The sequence below is a fragment of the Megalobrama amblycephala genome, linkage group LG19 (genome assembly GCF_018812025.1).
Source record: "Megalobrama amblycephala isolate DHTTF-2021 linkage group LG19, ASM1881202v1, whole genome shotgun sequence".
Lineage (NCBI taxonomy): Eukaryota > Metazoa > Chordata > Actinopteri > Cypriniformes > Xenocyprididae > Megalobrama > Megalobrama amblycephala.
This window is the reverse complement of record NC_063062.1, coordinates 11,604,064-11,624,891: the sequence shown is the minus strand read 5'-3', so window position 1 is coordinate 11,624,891 and position 20,828 is coordinate 11,604,064. Positions and strand designations below refer to the sequence as shown.

Genomic DNA, 20,828 nt, shown 5'->3' with positions numbered 1-20,828 from the left:
TTGAAAGTAACCATGTCTGTACTTCAAATGGGGTTGGAAATAAGAAAGAAAAAAGGATTATTTGGAGTAAATTCAATGATGTTGGTTCAATATAATATTACTCATGTACAGGCAAAGAAATGTGATAGCCTAACATCGTTGCTCATACACGCTTTGCAATGATACTGCATTTATATGAGCTCAGTCTTTAAAAGTGATGTCGCCCCCTACCGTCACAGAGGATATTAAAACAGATATATAAACAGAGCAATCCAAGTGAAATGCTCACGCTAAAATATTTGATACTTCAGTATGAAAAAAAAAGAAAGAAAAAAAAAAAAAAAGGACAGACTACATTAGTCCTGATAAACACATAATTGGCCTTTATTAACTGCCTTCCAGAAAAAGCAAAAGGTTTTCAGCAGCCATACTGTGAGATACCCACAGTGCCTGCCGAGTCTGCGACGTTTCCGTGGGTTTAACGTCTATGCATTTTCATTCCCAAAATTGAATACCAATTCACAAAACGCAACGCTAAACATATTTCAGAAACAGCGAAAAGTTGACGTTTTAACAATGACAGTGAAAATACTGAACTATATTTTCACTTCGGTGGCAATAAGACGCTCAAATAGAACACAATATTGTTTTTCAACTGTGCAACTGCATTTTGCTCATGCCCTCAGTCTTCCACTACATTATGAGGTTGGTAAGAACTAGTAATCCCACAGCGCCCTCTGATGTTCGTAACTGGGACAAAGGTTTCCATCGATGATGGCTCTGGTTTCCTGTTTGCTAAAAGACAGCGACTTGCACAACAGGCAGAGAAGGGGTATGTTAGGTCACTGAGTAATCTGGAAACTTTTTTTTTTTTTAAAGCCATTTAACTGTTTCACAGTTTACTCTGTCATACAGGGGGTCTCCAGGGATTCCTAGAAACAACATACCATTTTGTAACCACCACCAAGGTTAACAGGAAATAAAATTTGTGAACAGGAAATGATAATAGGGCACTTCAGTAGGGCACTTTGAGTGACTGGAAACTAGTACTCATTTGGCTCAATAATATCATTATTTACAAGTTACAGAAAGCACAATCCTATCAAAAACAGCAAATCAACATTTGTCCTTCAGCAGTAATTTAGTTCAAAACAACCGTGTAGCTGGAACACCTTTTAGATTAGAGATTTCTGAATAGATAATTACAGGAAAGGAAGAGTATTCTTCATGAATATTTACATCAAATTTATGCCATTCGGACTGTACATTCTCGTATATTTAAAGCTCGTGCTTAAACAATGTATAACTTAGGTTTATTGTGCTTGCAGTCATCTCATAATCTAAATTAGTTGACGGAACAGAGTCCCCTTGAACAAACCTTGAAAAAAAGCTTGTAGCAGCGCTTTTCCATTATGGTATTCCTTAAAAATAACTTTAAATTATGTTGCACAAGAATTAAAAAAAAAAAAAAAAAAAAGTAAATTTGTGTTTAATTAAGTGTGCGTCAGCCCAGCAAGAGGCCCGACAGCGCATTTAGGTCCCTCATGTAAGGATTATCTCTTAGGATACTGTCAATACGCTGCTTTTGGTCAGGAAAGATGTCGTACAGCTTCCTTTTGAGCTCTGTGGTTTCTGAGGGCGACCGCTGCGGGGGTGGAGAAGGGGACGGTCGAGGAAGGTGCCAGTCTGGAGGGCCCGAGTGCGGCCAGTGGGAAGGGGAAGAGGGATGTGCTGTGGACTGTGCTGCCAGGGTGTAAACTGACGGGGTTGCCCGAAGGTCTGTCCTCAGGGGGGGCATTATGGGACTACCACTGTGAGAGGACAGAAAAGTTATGAGGAGTTACAGACAAGACAGCGAGTGTGTGATAATCACTGCAGGGTATTACTTTAAGCAAAAAGGTGTGTTTTTGAACTCACCGACTGCCTTTAAGTAGAAACTCGTCTAGGTGAGGTCCATGCTTTCCAAGTGGGTCATCTGGGATCATAAAGTGATCTTCCACAAAGGTGAACTGCAAGAGTCTGAAAAATCCATACAATGAGCTGTAAATCTAAGCAAATAGTAACTGAACACACTAAAGGTGCATCCATGTACACTACCATTTAAAAGTTTGGGGTTGGTGAGGTTTTTGAAAGAAGTCTCTTATGCTCACCAAGGATGCACCTTTATTTGAAAAGTAAAAAAAAAAAAAAAAAAAGAAAAAAAAAAAAAAAAAGTAATCCATACGGCTCCAGTGGGTTAATAAAGGCCTTCTGAAGTGAAGCGAATGGTTTTTTTAAGAAAAATATCCATGTTTAAAACGACAGATGCCTTGATCTGTGGCAGAAGAGCGACCTCTGACCCGCCGCAATGATGAATGTGGAAGCACAGAGGATAGAGCAAAATAAAACACTGTATGGATTACTTTTTTTATAGATAAAATTCTTTTTTTTGCTTCAAAATGTGCCCCCCCCATTCACAACCATTATAAAAGTTTGGATGAGCAAGTATATTTTTAAATATATCTCAGATTGTGTTCATCTGAAAGAAGATAGTCTTATGCACCAAAAATGGCTTGAGGGTAAGTAAATCATGGGATAATTTTTATTTTTGGGTGAACTATCCTTTTAAGTTTGTGAAACGTTATTACAATTTAAGATAACCGTTTTCTATTTTAATTTATTTTCAAATGTAATTTATTCCTGTGATGCAAAGCTGAATTTTCATCATACATTACTTCAGTTAAATGATCCTTCAGAAATCATTCTATGTTGAAACATTTCTTATTATAAACAGTTGTGCTGCTTAATATATTTTTATGGAAACTGTGAAACCTTTATTCAAGATTCATTGATGGACAGAATGTTCAAAGAACAGCATTTATTTTAGAAAAAAAAAAAAAAAAAAAAAAATTAATAATAATAATAATAATAATAATAATAATAATAATAATAATAATATAATATATATATATATATATATATATATATATATATATATATATATTGTAACATTTTACTTATCTTTACTGTCATTTGAGATCAACTTATATCAAAAATTATTTCTTTCAAAAAAAAAAAAATAAAAAAATAAAAATATTGGAATGGTAATCTTTGATATTAACTTTAGGAATTGAGAAAATAATTGATGTTCTTCTAGACATCTTGCTGTAAAGGTGTTCTTTTTACCTCTCCTGAATAATCCTTCTCCACGCTTCTGACTGGCTCACAAAGTCCCTCAGGTTGTCATTGGTGACGATGACCCCTCCTGTCTTCTCAGCCAGATGAAGCAGGAACCTATGAATATATGATACGCACTGTAAATAAATTTTCCAACACGACAATATGTAGTGCACTAACTTTATTTTTTGTTATTTCTGATGTGTGCACAAGACATCGTGAAATGGTTTATACAAATAGTCCCATCACTATTTTTATGCATACACAACTTTTGTGTATACAAATACATTTGTGCGATTTCCTGAAGCATCACTGAAAATCTACATGCAAATGAATCTAATCCACAAGCTAAAAACTATTTTGCTTGATGTGTTGAGGAACAAACAGAAAAAAAAAAAAAAAAAAAAAAAAAAAAATCTACATGACTGGATCTTGTACCTGTCATCATGGGAAGAAATTCTCTGTCCACACACTTCTCTAGACGGGGTAAAAGAAAGAAGTCGCAGGTTCTCCAGCTGGTTCAGAAAGTGTTGTTCTGCAATAATAAGGATGCATCCAGTTTGAGACTAAAATCATATGTAAATAAATAAAAACAGACGTCTTGCTGGTCTAAATGACAGGAGAAAGCTGAGCTCCTACCAGTGATGTTGGGATCTTTCTTCTGTCTCCACTGAGGAACAAAGACCGTGATTTCTCTGTGCCCTCTGCGCCAAAAAGCCTCTACAGCTATGGCAATCCCACGACAAGAAAAGATCCGATGGAGTCCATGCCTGGTGAGAGTAAATGGGGAGGTCAAAGTTCACGATCAGTTCGGAATAACATACTCGTAAACTACTCGGAAAAATTTTGCAGTATGCAGTACCTAAATGTATGTTGCACAATGTGTGAACATTTTCTATGTTTGGATAACCTACTTCTTATACCAAAATGTAGATCACAGTGCAACACTTTCCACTCTTTATTTATAGATGTGCAGCCATAAATATCAACCACAACTTGTTTTTTAATCTCATTCTAGACTCATTTGACAGTTGAAATAAAAATGCTACACTACATTACTAAGTACATTACTAATCCAGAAGGGGGCGCATGCTGTAATACAGCGTGGTTTGCTAACCGCAACAACATGAAGAGCAAAAGAAGAACAGCGCATATGCAAATTACTTTTTTGTAACTGACTGTGACCAAATAGTGCTTAATACACTATAGGAGACTGTACCAACTAGGGGACTAAACCTAAAGTGTGACCATTTTTCCTATTGTACCAAAATCATACCAAACCGTGATCCCAAAATCTAGGTACATACCGAACCGTGACTTCTGTGTACCATTACACCCCTACTAAGATGATAAAGGGTGACAGTTGCTAAATTAAACGCACAATGTAGTGAGGTAATTTGAAAACAATGTAAATGCTGTTTGAAACATTTATCATTGGATTGTGCATACTTAATTTTTAAATAGTAGGCAGTATACAATATATTTCTCATATGCAGCAAGAAGTGTAACAGGTGTAATACAAATGCAAAATTCATCTAGAAGGCTGATTATATAACCAAAGACCAAAGTTCCCTCTTGAATATCAATTTGCTCGATCAGGAAACAGCTCTGCATTCAATTTCACAATGCATCTACCACTGATCGAGAGATAAGTGCATATGTAAATGCATTTGAGAACAGTGGTCAACCATTTACTTCCTTTTTTACTTCAGAAATTCTCGATTAGATGCAACTGACGCAAAAGGGTGCAAAAACAGACGCACATCTCCATCCATTCAGAGCGCTCAGACAGAATGACACACGTATACAGATGTGCAGCTATATACACACACACCCATCCATCCACACACAGACACACAAATGAACCACAGAGGGGTCACGGGGAAGTTCCCTCTACGAGAGAAAGTTATTTTAAACAGGAAGTGTTACTAAATCAACGACCGTTGACGTAAAGAGTCAGATAACTTTCCCAGTCTGGAAATGTAAATTGCTAAATATGCAAAAAAACCTTTCATTTCTCCCTTGTATTTCTGACAAAAAACTTCAAATAAAAAACCCATGTGGTTCACCTCTAACTCATCCTTATGAAGATCTTATCCAGTGACTGTAGAATCTGACCTAATTATCTTAAACTGAAAGGACAGGTAAGAGATGTCAACAATTGAAAAAAAGAGAAAGCCGGATTAAAGGTGCCCTAGAACTTTTTTAAAAGATGTAATATAAGTCTAAGGTGTCCCCTGAATGTGTGTGAAGTTTCGGCTCAAAATACACCATAGATTTTTTTTTAATTCATTTTTTTAACTGCCTATTTTGGAGCATCTTTAACTATGCACCGATGTATAGGTTGCGGCCCCTTTAATTCTCATGCTCTCCCTCCCCCGGAGCTCGCGCTTGCCTTGAACAGCATAAACACAGTTTACACAGCTAATATAACCCTCAAAATGGATCTTTACAAGATGTTCGTCATGCATGCTGCTTGCATACATCGGATCATGTAAGTATAGTATTTATTTGGATGTATTACATTTGATTCTGAATGAGTTTGAGGCTATGCTCCGTGGCTAAAGCTAACATTACACACTGCTGGAGAGATTTATAAAGAATGAAGTTGTGTTTATGCATTATACAGACTGCAAGTGTTTAAAATGAAATTTTACAAATTTACATATGGGCCTATAGCATATGTATTTTTGTATGTTATGTTTGTACCAGACCTCTAAAGTAACCCAGGCCCATTTGTAAGAAGCAGAGCAAGCGCGTGGAGCCCATCAGAAATATAATGTTGTTTACTAACGGTGACTCTCTAGGTGTGTGGAACATTTCCTTTCAAAACAATCATACCAACTGAGAAAACAGAGATAGAGATATGAGAAATGAAACCATAACAAAATCCTGGATATGTGCCAAATCAGAGCAACATCATTACAGCAGGATCAGGAACTGTACATAAGTTGCACCAGTTTCAGCTCATGACATTTGACCTCTCCTTCACAACGAAGGTTAATCTTTAACTGCAAGATATTGAGATCCTTCCTGACCTGCTGTGGCAGCGGTTCTTGGTAACTGCATATTTGGGCTGCTATGGCAACAAGATTTCACCTGAGGATTCAAATCTCAAATATCATGCAAGCATACAATTCAGCCATGAGAAACCTTGTGCGAGCTGTTGTGTTCAAGTCTGGGTGAACATGTGATAGAGTGACTGTTCAGTGCTCTGCATGGATAATATGACGTAATTAGTCACACATACCCCTTTGTTTCTTGCGAGTTCTTTTGAGTGGGAACATTTCTTAAAAACTCAAGAATACTCCATGTTTCACATCTTTCTAGTATATGCCCACATCTTTTGTTGAAGTAAAGGTCTTACCTTTTAAAAACTCCCAGCTAACACCTTATCCCACGATTTCTATCCTCAGTTAGACTTTACCAGTAGGGTCTAAAAAGATATTTTTCTTCCCTTCACCCCTGTGTAACACCTCAGTTTCCATACTAGTATTTCTAAGAAGCACAGTCGCCTCCGGTAAGCCACTTAAAGGGCAAAATAAGGGGCTGACAATGGGAGAGACCCACTGAGAGATTGCCTTTTAGGTGGGAGGGAGGAAGGGGGGTGTGGGTGAGAAAGACAGAAAGGAAAGAAGGGGGTTGCACCTGGTTTTAGGTTTTCAAACACAAACATTTACAGACTAGAGTTCATAAACTCTCACAGACCTTACTGGAAGTGACTTACTTTAACCTTTATGGGTACTCACACACTCACACAACACAACATTTTCACACTCCCTCAACCTGACTCCAAAAAAAGCATCAATCACATCTGTCCTTTACAATGGTTTCATAATATAAGCATGAAATACTGAATGCATTTAGTTTTAGTAAGTTTAGGTCACCCGAAATTCTGTCATTTACTCACCCTAATGATTTTTTTTCTCCCAAGGAACACAATAGGAGAAATTATAAAGAATGTTCACACTGTTCTTTTCCAAACAATGAAAGCAGCAGTGCCCGGATCTGTCAAGCTCCAAAAAAAGACCATAAAGTGTCATAAAAGTAGTCCATACAATGATATATTCCAAGTCTTCAAGCCATTGTACAAAGAACAGGCCAAAAATGTTGTTTATAAAGACTGAGATTTCAGTCTCTCCATCACGTAAAATTTGTGTGCTTTCAGAAGACATGGAATATAGCACATTAATTGCATAGGCTGTATTTATGGTGCTTTTTTGGTAATTTTTGGAGTTTGACAGTAACTAGCTGTCAACCAAATTTCTAACCCTAACTCCTAAGATGGATTTGACAATGGGTGGAACCTACAAAGTTATGTCAATATAATAAAACTAAATGATAGGAAACAAGTTGTACTTTTATTTTACACAACTTTCACTCAAAAGTAACTAAAAGAATCAAAAGAAGAAAATTTACTATTCACTGACAAAGCTACCATTGCAATTTGGAACTGACAAAGACTTTTAATCACTCAAATGTAAATGATTATTGCTAGCCAATGTAAAATATCTAAAAAATTAATAATAAAGATGAGTGAAGGCTGGAATACACCACATAAAAATCTGAACAGATTTTAAAACACTATGCATCATCACTTGCCAACTTTGTAAATGTTTATAGAGAAAAACATCATGAACTAAACGTTTGAGGATCACACACCATCAGACTTTTAAGATGATCTGAAAACAAACTCACACAAACACACGCCTCATTGCTAGGATGTTTTCTGTAAAATCGGTTAACTCCAAATGCTCAAAATCTGCAGACTGGCTATGACTTTTGGCAACTAGCATCACCTCATCTAGACTGCAAATCAAGGCAAAAATTTGAGCAAAATTCTTGTTGTGTATTCCAGCCTTAAATGTGCACAGAATATTATTGTTTGAAATATTCTTTCACATACATCAGGGGTATTCAGTTAAAGTTCCAAGAGGTCCACTCCCTATATATTATATTCTCTATATATATTTCCTTCCCAGCAGAGGTCTGGACAATACTTTTTTGGAACAGTTATAGATTTCCATTGGAGCAACCATAGTGATTTTTAAAAAAAAAAAAAAAAAAAAAAAAAAAAATGAAAAGAGAATCTTGGGCCTTGAGAGCCAAAGCAGTCACGTCTACGAATTTACACCAATATTTACCAAGAAAGTAAAATTTTTTTCCAACTGGATATCGATAATAAAAAGGTAAGAACAGATGTTTTATCAGGCTTTTTTTTTTTTTTTTTTTTTTTTTTTTTTTTAAACCACATTTAGAAGGCACACATAAGGCAATGGGACTGAGAAAACATACTGGGGGTGCATGGTTTACCTCTTAAGAAAAGTATGCACCATTTTTATATTTTGCTCAACGCAATAAACTACTAAAAACAAACAATGTACATAATCTAATAATCAAAACTCATAATTAGCACAAAAAGTTAACTAGTAAGTTTTTTTACCTTCCCTTGCTATCTCTAAATAATTTTCCAAATTATAACATTGTTTATTATGAAATGCTCTTAATATGCTGATTAATAATGCCAAATGTATGGGGAAAAATTCTAAAGGCGTCATGCGTTAATATCACAAACCTGGTTTAGTTAAACGATCAGAGTCGTATTGTATTTGCTGCATTCTTGTTTTCTGCATCGTTTTAGCAAAAGCATCTATTTTTCTGCTCACCGTGTTTCTGCAAATGATGTTGTTAAAATAACGGAGTCATCTGCAGTTCTTAATGTGTCGCTTTAGCATCTTTAGTGAGAGAGAGAAGCAACACGCACAGGCTTGAATGAAGCACGTTTGGATCTAGATATAAATATTATAATACGTAGCGCCGAAAGATCATTACCGTAAACGACCCTGAGCTCTTGTGGTGTGAACCGCTCTGCTGTTTTGACGCGCTACTCACTTTAATCTGTAGAAACCGTAAAATGGCGCAATTAATCGTTTTATCGATTAATCGTTGTACAGCCCTAGATGGAACCAAATTTAAATACCGCTGACCTACATGAAAGAATGAGAATTACCCCAAAAATTATACAATTTGATGGATACTTACGCCATTGCCACATTGCTGCCATCAATGATGATGTGTCGCAGATCGGGGCAGCCTGGTTCGTTCTGTAGGACCAGTCGGTAGGGGGTTCGCAAAGACTGCTGAAAACGAGACATGCCGGTGAGGGGTGCTGGTTCAGAGGTGCCATGTGCCTCAGAGCGAGGAAAAGGGGCCCTTCCAGGGAGCGTCTGGTAAGAGCAACCAGGTCGTGTGTCAGCAGTCCGGAGAGGAGGGCCTTGAGAAGAGCTGCGGAGATTGGTCACACTCTCGGTACGCACAGGAACTATTGTTTGAGAGCTACCACGGGGTAGGTAATCAAACCGAGACTCCGACTTCAAATCAAGTGTAGCCACTCTGGGTTTCCTCTCCATCTCTGTGAACTCGTTATCATCGTCGTCGATGATGATAACTTCACATATGTCATTCTGTGCACCATTGTTTCTTTTAAGAGTGGCTGAGGCCAGTGGCACGCTGCTTGTCTGGTTCTTCTGACCTATGCCATTAATACTAGCAGGTCTAATGTTTTCTTTGCACTTGATCTCTGATCTCTCGAGAGCTCGCATCTGTACCCGTTCCTTCTCTTTGACCCTGGTGGAGGTGAGCGTAGACGAGGCGTTCACGCAGGAGGTCGGGTCGGGTATGCAATAGGTGCTCTGGGATCCTTGCATGCTCTGGGTCTTCAGGGTCTCCTCCACAATTCGTTCCAGCAGTAAATACGTGTCCTCCGTCTGCCCCGTCTCCCGTACCACCCGCTCCACCACCTCCTGCTGGTAGCCCATGGTTCGGAAGAAGTTAACAAGACAGCGCAAGTTAGTCTCAGGAGTCACCGTCTCACTTTCATTTGTCGCTTCACTAGCAGTTAGTGTCCCCTTTGTAGGAGCAACAGCCCAAGTTTGACTCGGCTCTCGCTGCCGTTCTTCACACTGCTCCTCTTCTCTCCTCTCCAGCGAATATTGCCGCTTAGTGTCCCTCTGCTCACTTTCTGAGGACCGCCGCTTGTTGCAACGACCATTGAGACCGGGCATAATGTCAGGAGTGGTCACAGGACCTGAGGTTTTGTCCTCAAAAGTGGTGTCCAAGATACGGTTGGAGAGGTCAGTTACGGGTGTGCTGGTCTGAGAGCGGTCCTGCTCAAGGTCTATGATAGCTAAAGGTTGTGTGGGGCTTTGGGCCAAGCCCAAAAGTTCCTCTTTGAGAGCACTGGGCAGCAACAGCAGCTCCATGGCATATTTATCAGCCCGGTCCTCCACAAAAGTCTTAAAAGTGCGCTTTACCAAGGGCTCCCTGTCAGCTGGCAAGCTCCGCTTCTCCTGAAAGAGGGCAACAAACTGTTGAACGCGACTTTGCGCCATAACGACAGCCTCCGCGCTCCCACTCAACCTCAGTCGACCTGGCTCCAAAACTTGGACTTCTGCACTCGTGTCTCTAAGCAGCCGGTCCAAAAAGAGTCCGCGAGCACCAGCGAAAATGCAGTGCATGTCCACTGGGTACCACTCTTCTTTTTGAAGTTCTGGGTCACACAGGCCTTTCACATACTCCTGCAAAACAATCACAGCAAAACATGATTACAACACATACATTGCAAAATATAGAAAACTTCACTTCTACAATCAGTAAGGTGACATGACAACACAAGCACAATGCTCTAGAATTAATACTCACAGAAGAAAAACAAGTCAAACTAGCTTCTTTATTTTAAACTAGTATGCACATATGATTTGCCTTGAGAGACCACATGACCAAGAACTACATTGTCATTCTAGGGAGATTCCACATGCTCATTATCATATTGACGAAAGTGTGTGAATACATATCCAAATATGCAGCTATGACACAACACCCAAATTTAGACTGTTACTGGCTAAAATACAGAGCTGGTCTGTGTTTTGCATTTTTACAATGTGCCAACACTGAGTATAAGTGAATGTATTATATGCTAAAATATTAGTATACATATTTGTGTACAGTATTAAATTCTAAAAGCACTTCTGGCTACACACACACACACACACACACACACACACACAGTCTCAGAGTATCACTATCGTTTTATTTAATGCCTAATGCCATGTCAGCATTTGTGGCTATCTTAAGGCCAAAAACTGAATTACAAAAATATTAGTTACAGATACACAATTAAAATAAATACAGCAATTAATATTATTCAAGATTTTTAACATTAACATGGTGATAAAAATTCTAAAAACTTTTCTGGTAAAATCTTACTGAAGTCCTTAAGTGAGCTTACTTCATAAAAATGTTTTCTACTTGCTTTAAAAGTGGGACAGTTCAATAAAATATGTTTAATGGAAAGAGGGGTCTTGCAAAACATACATAAATCTTTGTCTTTAAGCAAAAATAATCAATCTTGTATGACCTATACAACATCACTTGATCAAATCTTGTTTTAAGGGAGATTAAAAAAATCTGTTTGGGAATTCAGGATGAATTTCCATGTTTCAGAGTGATTTCCCCCCCCAAATCGTGCAGCCCTAAAAGTACTGTATTCTAAAATGTACTAATGTGGTTCAAAATAATGGGTATAACTGGGCGTCTTTGGGGTTTCTTAGCTTCTTATTCATCATATTGACATGATTGTGTGGCTTTGAATAGGTGGGTGGGCCTGTGTAGCAAATAACTATCAGTTAAAGATCATACATTGAAAAAAAAAAAAAAAAAAAAAAAAAAAAAAAAAAAAAACAACAACTACCCAGGAACCCCTTGGGGTAGACCATTGTGTCACATTTATGCTGAACTTTTTGTTTCTTTGATCTGACAGGCAAGTTACGGTAAAAGAAATACTCATATACAGTACCAGTAATGACACTAGGTTAAAAGCCACTACTCTGAGTAGTAACTAAAACCGAAAGTGAAATACACTGGGGGCCTCCCATCTTGTCCTGACTAAGCAAACAGGTCTCTGTCAAAGACCCATGAGAAAATTCATGACACAGTTTGGATGAGAAGCACATACCGGATTATTTTAATTAAAACGGGGAGAGATATTTCAAAAGTCACTGAGATGTGGAGACAAGAGCTTTTTGCATGTGAATGTGATTTTAGTTTTGTGAATGTGGGATATTATATTTACACCTGTGAAAAAGTATTAGAAAAATCAAAATGTTTAGACAAAGAGGAAGTACACATGGTGGTGAAACACATCCACTGAGTGGTTTCCGTTTCATGGCTTAACAATAAGGATATTCCAGGTTTACTGGCACTGGTGGTTATAATTTCCTTATTAGATTGGACTAGAATTGCAAACAATGGCATGTCAGAACTAGGCGATGACGCCACGTTCAGTGAGAAACCACGTCTTTTGTTGCTGTCTCGGTAACATTTTTTCGACACGACATTAACGGGAAACATCTGTGTGAAAATGTACAGGGTTAGATCATCTGTAAATGTGTGTGAAAACTTATTAATGCGTTTATGTCTGTGGAGACATTATGAAATGCATTGATCCATTCGCATTGGCTATGTTGGATCCATGTGGTTTGTTTTTTTCGACAGTTAATCCCAAAGTTATATAATTAAGTACAACTGTGATGGGTTATTCAAGCAATATCACTTACAATTGTGATGTTTTACTGAGCAACAGCACAGCTAGGATTTGGCCAGTGTGATTCACAAGTATGAATCACAACGTTGCTGATGTTCAATCAATACTACTACATGATTGTGAATCAAATTATCTCTTTTTTTTTTTATATCATATCTAAAAAAGTAAATAATATCAAACTTATGTTTCAGACAAAAACTGGCCAACTAGTTGCTGTTTATCAACTCCGCAAAATAAAATGGATCCAATAAAGCCAAAGCATCAAGCTTTGCGTCTCATCAAGCAAAGTAAAGACTAAAAAGACCAGTCTATGACTAAAAGCATGGACTATGACTAAATAGACTGAGGACTAAATATCAGTCCTATTTGAACTTTTGCATAACTTTATATGCCAAGTTGTCTGAAAATGAACATTAGTAGCTAAATAATGGTCATGGTTTAAATGTCAAATAAAGACAAACTGTTGTTGTCAGAAGCAGCGGAGTTCAGTCTGACATCAGCTTCCTCCAGCTATTACGTTGCAAATTTGCCTCAAAACAAGTTTAAGGTCATCAATTTCCCTTCTGAGAGTTAAAAAATAAAGAAATAAAAAAGAAAGAGACAAACAGCAACATCGTTCACTATAAACATCTTCAATTCGTTTACCTTCGCTTTAAACACATCCTCCTTTTTCCCCTTCAGCTGGAGCCAGATCTGCCTGGAAGCCTTACTTCCGTGGGCTCCAGTGGGATCCAAGAGCCCAATAATCGTGAATGTCACTTGGAAAACCTGTTCGACCTTCGGTTTACTGCATCTGAGCTCTGCCTGCTTGTCCTCGTGCACCGTGAACTCATCTACGGTGAGCGGCTGTGACTGTGTTCTATTGGCGGTCGGTGACAGCCTGCCTCCCGGCGGCTCCGTACAAGTTACCTCGGTGATCCGCTTCATCCCGAGGAGGGGCCGCGTTGTTGACATTTTATTTTTTAAGCTATATCAATCTACGTTGACCACGGCGACTTCACTTTTAAAACCACTACTTATAAAATGAATCGTTTACCCCTTTCATGTTAGCTTCCAAGCCGCTGTCTCTTGACGTTTGTCAACAGCGCTGTAGTATCTGTGTTTTGACGCTGCTCTCAGTTAGCCTGTTAGCCTACATCTCAAGCCGTCGCACCCGGAAAACCCCGCGCACGTCATCAGCAGACGACGACGTTAGCTGATCATACTTGCTGATAGGTCATTGCTCTGATTGCAGATAAGAGTCTGTTGAAAGAGGTAACCATAGTTTAAAAAATAACACCACAAAATGCCACAATACAGCAGCTATTGGTTGCTATTCTATAACTGTATGAATCCGGCCTATTTATGGTATCAAACTGAATGCACACACACGCTATAAATATACAAACAAAAACAGTAATATTGTGAAATATTATTCCAATTTAAAACAGCTGTTTTCTATGTGAATATACAGTAAAGTGTAATTTATTCCTGTGATCAAAGCTGAATTTTCAGCATTACTCCAGTCTTCAGTGTCACATGATCCTTCAGAAATCAATCTAATATGATGATTTGATGCTCAAGAAACATTTATGATTATTATCAATGTTGAAAACAGTTATTTACATTTTTATTTCATGATGCTATGATGAATAGAAAGTTCAAAAGAACAGCATTTGTCTGAAATCTAAATCCTTTGTAATATTAAACACTACCGTTCAAAAGTTTGGGGTCAGTAAGAATTTTATTTTTTATTTTTGGGGGATAGAAATAAAATTAATCAATACTTTTATTCATCAAGGATGAGTTAAACTGATCAAAAGTTACAGTAAAGACAATTATAATGTTAGAAAATATTCTATTTTAAATAAATGCTGTTCTTTTGAACTTTCTATTCATCGAAGAATTTTGAAAAAAAAAAAATAATAATAATAGTAAATAACTTTTCAACATTGATAATAATAATGAATGTTTCTTGAGCATCAAATCATATTAGATTGATTTCTGAAGGATCATGTGACACTAAAGACTGGAGTAATGATGCTGAAAATCAATACACACACACATTATATTATATTATATTATATTATATTATATATATATATATATATATATTATATTATATTATATATTACATTACATTACATTACATTACATTACATTAGAGTACAGTCCAAAAGTTTGGAACCACTAAGATTTTTAATGTTTTTAAAAGAAGTTTCATCTGCTCACCAAGGCTACATTTATTTAATTAAAAATACAGTTTAAAAAAAAAAAAAAAAAAAAAAAAAAAAAAAAAAGTAATATTGTGAAATATTATTACAATTTAAAATAACTGTGTACTATTTAAATATATTTGACAAAGTAATTTATTCCTGTGATGCAAAGCTGAATTTTCAGCATCGTTACTCCAGTCTTCAGTGTCACATGATCCTTCAGAAATCATTCTAATATGCTGATCTGCTGCTCAATAAACATTTCTGATTATTTTCAATGTTGAAAACAGTTGTTTACTTTTTTTTTTTCAGGATTCCTTGATGAATAGAAAGTTCAAAAGAACAGCATTTATCTGAAATACAAAGCTTCTGTAGCATTATACACTACCGTTCAAAAGTTTGGGGTCAGTAAGAATTTTTATTTTTATTTTTTTGAAAAGAAATTAAAGAAATGAATACTTTTATTCAGCAAGGATGCATTAAATCAATCAAAAGTGGCATTTATAATGTTACAAAAGATTAGATTTCAGATAAACACTGTTCTTTTGAACTTTCTATTCATCAAATAATCCTTAAAAAAAAAAAAAAAAAAAAAAATATTGTACACAAATATACACATTAAATGTTTCTTGAGCAGCAGATCAGCATATTAGAATGATTTCTGAAGGATCATGTGACATTGAAGACTGGAGTAATGATGCTGAAAATTCAGCTTTGCATCACAGGAATAAATTACTTTGTGAAATATATTCAAATAGAAAACAGTTATTTTAAATTGTAATAATATTTCACAATATTACTGTTTTTTTACTGTATTTTTAATTAAATAAATGTAGCCTTGGCGAGCAGACGAAACTTCTTTTAAAAACATTAAAAATCTTAGTGGTTCCAAACTTTTGGACTGTACTGTACTGTATATTATATATATATATATATATATATATATATATATATATATATATATATATATATATATATATATATATATATATATATATATATATATATATATATATATATATATATATATATATATATATATATATATATACACATATATACACACACACACATTTTCTTTTGCTTTTTATTTTATCATTACAAAACAATTTCACCCTTATAATTATTTCTCATCTTATTTTTCATAATTAAAAATTCATTATCTATGGGATCCAAAAATTATTTTCATTACTGTAGTATATGATTTGTTCATTTAGCAAATACTTTTTCCATTAGTTGTTCTGTGTCTCCCTGATTTTTCTTGCTTCTCATAACAAGCAGCTGCAGTACCTTCATCTCTCAAAAGAGCTGATGGCCTTGTGGCCTTGACAAGATGAAGGGATGTTCTGGGCCCTTATTCTAATCTCTCCTTCATTCCTTGGAAATGTTGATTACCCTGCAAATATTTATGTTTTTGTAGATGGTGTGTCAAAATATAGAAAACACATGACCTTGAAGGGGCCTACTGGATGTTAGAAAGGAGGACTATCCTTTGAGTTACTGCTCACAACACTGTCATAATAAACATCTTTTCTGATTGAAAAAGACTAGTCCAGTAGAGTCAATGCTAAACTAATGCTTACTAATTATTAAAGAGGTAGTTTAACCAAAATTATATACTCATCTCACCCTTATATGGAAAAAACCCCCCCAAAAAAAACACCACATGCTTTGATAAATGATACAAAATCATAATGACATATAAATCTGAAATTGTGACATGAAAGTCATAATTATGACATTAAAAAGTTAAAATATGAAACAGTTAACATTATTAGCTAGAAAGTCAATTATGATAAAATGTCAATTATGAAAAAACGGCTTTCCTAATTATGACTTTGTATGTCATAGCTTCATATTTTATCTCATAACTGTGACTTAGTATCTCAATTGTGACTTTTTGTCATAATTTTGACTTAGTGTCTCATAATTGAGACTTATGTCATAATTATGTTTTGTGTCATGTTTTGGTAAATCATAATTATGACAAAAAGTCGAAATGATCAGATCTCTATGTAAATGCAGAGATTATGTAGATGTAGGTGGGATTTCACAGTAAAATTTTCAAATGTCACTAAAGTGTTTTATTTAGAAATAAAATTTTGAAAGAAGATATTTTGTGTCACTGGCAACTTATAAAAAGTGACAAACAACACTTACACCCCACTGACTTTTATTATATGGATATATATTCTCGTCGCTTTATAATATTATTGAACCACTGTACTCACATGAACTGATTTAAATGTGTTTTTAGTACCTTTTTGGATCTTGAGAGAGGAAATGTCATTGCTGGCTATGCAGGCCTCATGGAGCCATCGGATTTCAACTGAAATATCTTAATTTGTGTTCCGAAGATTAACAAAGGTCTTACGGGTGTGGAACGGCATGAGGGTGAGTAATAAATTACATTATTTTAATTTTTGGGTGAACTAACCATTTAACACTGAGAATATCATCAGTTTGCGTTAAGGACCCAGGCTGTGCCATCTAGAGTTTCATGACAGAACTAGGCATATCTTCTCATAATTTCAAATTTTTATTATTATAACTTTGTTATAATTATAAATTTTAATCAAAGCATGTGTTCCAAACTTGAACACAAAAGATGATTTAAAAAAAAAAAAAAAAAAAAAAAAAAAAAAAAAAAAAAAAAGTAAATTATATTGATGGCGCTGCGTAGACACACACCTTAAATTCTAAGGTTTTTATTAGTTAATGTTTTATCTCATTTTTTTATTTTGTCCATATAATCAAAGTCAGTGGGGTGTAATGTTGTTTGTCACTTTTTATAAGTTGCCAGTGACATAAAATATCTTCTTTCAAAATTTTATTTCTAAATAAAACATTTTAGTGACATTTTGAAAATTACCGTGAAATCCTACCTACATTTACATAATCTCTGCATTTACACAAGTGACAGCACACTCATTCACAGGACTGGCATACAACTTGAACACCTGAGTTTCAGGGTACAATTAAAACTTGTGCATCAAAAGAAATACTTTTTCCTTTCAAGCTCTCAGGGACAGAGAGTGTGTGGGCACTGCATCTGTGCAGAGGAGGGAGGGGCTGAAGAGGAACTAGAACAAAAGTAGACTGTTGTAAGAGTGCAAGGCCATGAGGCAGTTTGCTACACAAGCAGAGGCAGTAGCTATACAGCCCATTCATGACAACAGTCTGTTATCCACTAAGGGCCATAGCAGAGCACTCGCTCTAGAGACAAGAGATGACAAATATTCAGACAGCACAAAAGAGTGCTCACATTCAGACACGCATGCAGTTATGTCACGCGAGCTCACTACACCCACACGTCGTACTCCTCCTCATCCTGTCTTTCACTTCTCTTTCCATCTTTTCAATAATATGATGATTATCTATAAAGGTATATTTTCACTATACAATTTTTATCAGCAAAGTAAAATTCTGTGTAATTCTTAAAAGCAAAATGAAACCTGACACATATTAGACCAACATCACATCCGTTTTTGGAAAAGAAACATCAGTATTAAAAGGAATATTGATAAAAGGAATACAAGATAAGCTTAATCAACAGCATTTGTGGCATAATGTTCATTACCATGTGTGCGTGTGTGTTAATAAAAATACTAAATGATGTTTTTGTGAGAAAATAAAGGTGTGCACAGTTTCCTGTGATGGTTAGGTTTAGGGTAGGGGGGATAGAAAGTACAGTTTGTACAGTATAAAATGCATTGAGGCCTATGGAAAGTCCCCACAATTCACAAAAACCTAACGCGTGTGCATGCGCGCGTGTGTGTGTATACATATTATATTAATATATATAACACACACACAGGCCACTTTATTAGGTACACCTGTTCAACTGCACATTAATGCAAATATCTAATCGGCCAATCACATGGCAGCAACTCAATGCATTTGAGCATCAGAATTGGAAAGAGAGATGATTTAAGTGAATCTGAATGTGGCATAGTTGTTGGTTCCAGACAGGCTGGTCTGAGTATTTCAGAAACTGCTGATCTACTGGGATTTTCACGCACAACCTTCTCAAGGGTTTACAGAGAATGGGCCGAAAAGGAGAAAATATCCAGTGAGCGGCAGTTCTGTGGGGGCGAAAATGCCTTGTTGATGGCAGAGGTCAGAGGAGAATAGCCAGACTGCTTCAAGCTGATAGAAAGGCAACAGTATCTCAAATAAAAACTCATTACAACTGAGGTCTGCAGAAGAGCATCTCTGGATGCACAAAATATCAAACCTTGAAGCAGAAGGGCTACAGCATCAGAAAACCACACTGGGTGCCACTCCTGTTAGCTAAGAACAGGAAACTGAGGCTACAATTCACACGAGCTCACCAAAATTGGTCAATAAAAGATTGGAAAAACATTGCCTGGTCTGATGGTCTTGATTTTTGCTGCAACATTCAGATTTATGTCTTTCTGTCTGTCTATCTATCTATCTATATATCTATCTATCTAGTATTTAAAGGCTCAAATGTGCATTTCTATACTGATGAATTTGTCCACCAAGCTAACATTTGTCACGAGTGTTTGTTTTATAACCACTAGATGGTGCACTCTCTCTCTCTCACTGTCTGTCTCTCCACCTGCATTTTGGACCACGTCTTCCTTGATTCCCTTTCAGCTGCAGTGTGACTATTGAGCGAGATGCAATTCGCAGATCGATATGTTTCATTATTTGGAGTCCAGACGTACAGAACAGGGGAATACAGTTTTTATTAAAGTTCACCTCGAAGAGATAGTGTTGAACAGTACAGGAAAGGAAAGTATGTCCATCCAATGGGAGATGGGAGTGACTGTAATATCTGCGACCATGCTGTCCTTCACATACACATAGCTGAAATATTCGCAAATTTACTACTGGAGAAGAAGGCGGCATGGATCAGTTTGTGTGCAAATATTACTTAATGCTGCCGTTATGTTTTTGACTTTCTGTCAGTCAGTTGGTTCCGGAACACACAAACAAACTCACACTCTTCTCATACAACCTCTTATACACATTATGAATCACATCTGTGCGTACACAGTAACAAAACAGGACTAATGCATTTGCCAAATCTTCCTTCCAAAATTCTCCTCATTTACATACAGAAAACAAAACAGTAATTTATAATGAAGAAAAAGCAAAAGATTTGTTCAGCAAATACACTATTGTAAGCTAGGCATTACCTGCTATAGGGCATTCATTAAGGACACGGCGCAGGTTGGCTCTCAAGCTGAAGGCAGCTGGTGGCCTCTCGGCCATTGGGCCCGTTCTGTCTTGACCCTGAACACATGGTCCACTTAAGCTCTGATTGGCTGGGCTCAGGCCACAGCTGTGCACAGCACAGGTCATCAGCTGAATCAGCTGTTAATCACGGGAATCAAGCTCAGGCAAATCTCCGCCTTAACCTGTTAACTGTCAGTGTCCCGGTAGCACTTATTGCCTTTTTCTCCTCTATATAACGTGTTTTAGAAGTCATAATATAATTAGGTATCATTCATCCTGTGAAAACCGTTTAGAAACTGGACACTGCGTTACCACGGAAACGGTATTTTAAAACCTTTTTAGCGGGCTCCTTTCCCTAGTGGGCGCTGTCATGTTTTAGATTTTACAAAATTTACTGCATTAAAGTCCCCGTCAGTGTTGGGCACGTTACTTTAAAAAAGTAATTAGTTATAGTTACTAGTTACTTCTCACAAATAGTAACGGAGTTAGTAACTGAGTTACATCATTATAAAAGTAACTAATTACCAGGGAAAGTAACTATTGCGTTACTTTAAAAAAAATAAAAAATAAAAATAAAAATATGCCAAATAAATTGAATGCCCCCAATATTACTTATAAGTCTAAAAATAAATTATTCTTGATGCGACTCCTGACTCATGATCCGCTCTTGCTCACGACATGAAATTTCT

At 36.4% G+C, this 20,828-nt stretch overlaps 1 protein-coding gene across 2 annotated transcripts; it reads right to left on the bottom strand.

The window, feature by feature from the left end:
- Positions 1 to 339: 339 nt before the first annotated feature.
- n4bp1 (nedd4 binding protein 1) lies at positions 340 to 20,240 on the bottom strand. Of its 2 annotated transcripts, XM_048168485.1 has the most exons (8): positions 20,100 to 20,202; positions 13,382 to 13,978; positions 9,178 to 10,712; positions 3,775 to 3,905; positions 3,574 to 3,670; positions 3,145 to 3,252; positions 1,897 to 1,998; positions 340 to 1,790 (listed from the first exon to the last, which is right to left on the bottom strand). In XM_048168485.1, exons 2-8 carry the CDS (start codon positions 13,688 to 13,690, stop codon positions 1,484 to 1,486), a joined length of 2,589 nt encoding a protein of 862 aa, XP_048024442.1. In that variant the 5' UTR covers positions 13,691 to 13,978; positions 20,100 to 20,202; the 3' UTR covers positions 340 to 1,483. The 2 variants fall into 2 exon arrangements, with proteins under 2 accessions (XP_048024442.1, XP_048024444.1); XM_048168487.1 differs by lacking the exon at positions 13,382 to 13,978 and having other exon boundaries at positions 20,100 to 20,240.
- Between the last annotated feature and the right edge of the window lie 588 nt (positions 20,241 to 20,828).

What these genes read in the sequence shown, in the direction of transcription:
- n4bp1 (XM_048168485.1), bottom strand. Translation starts at nt 13,690, where the DNA reads ATGTCAACAACGCGGCCCCTCCTCGGGATGAAGCGGATCACCGAGGTA. An exon ending in AGGATGTGTTTAAAGCGAAG is followed by an intron (nt 10,713 to 13,381) that starts GTAAACGAATTG and finishes ATTGTTTTGCAG; the next exon opens with GAGTATGTGAAAGGCCTGTG. An exon ending in AGAAGGATTATTCAGGAGAG is followed by an intron (nt 1,999 to 3,144) that starts GTAAAAAGAACA and finishes TGGATTTTTCAG; the next exon opens with ACTCTTGCAGTTCACCTTTG.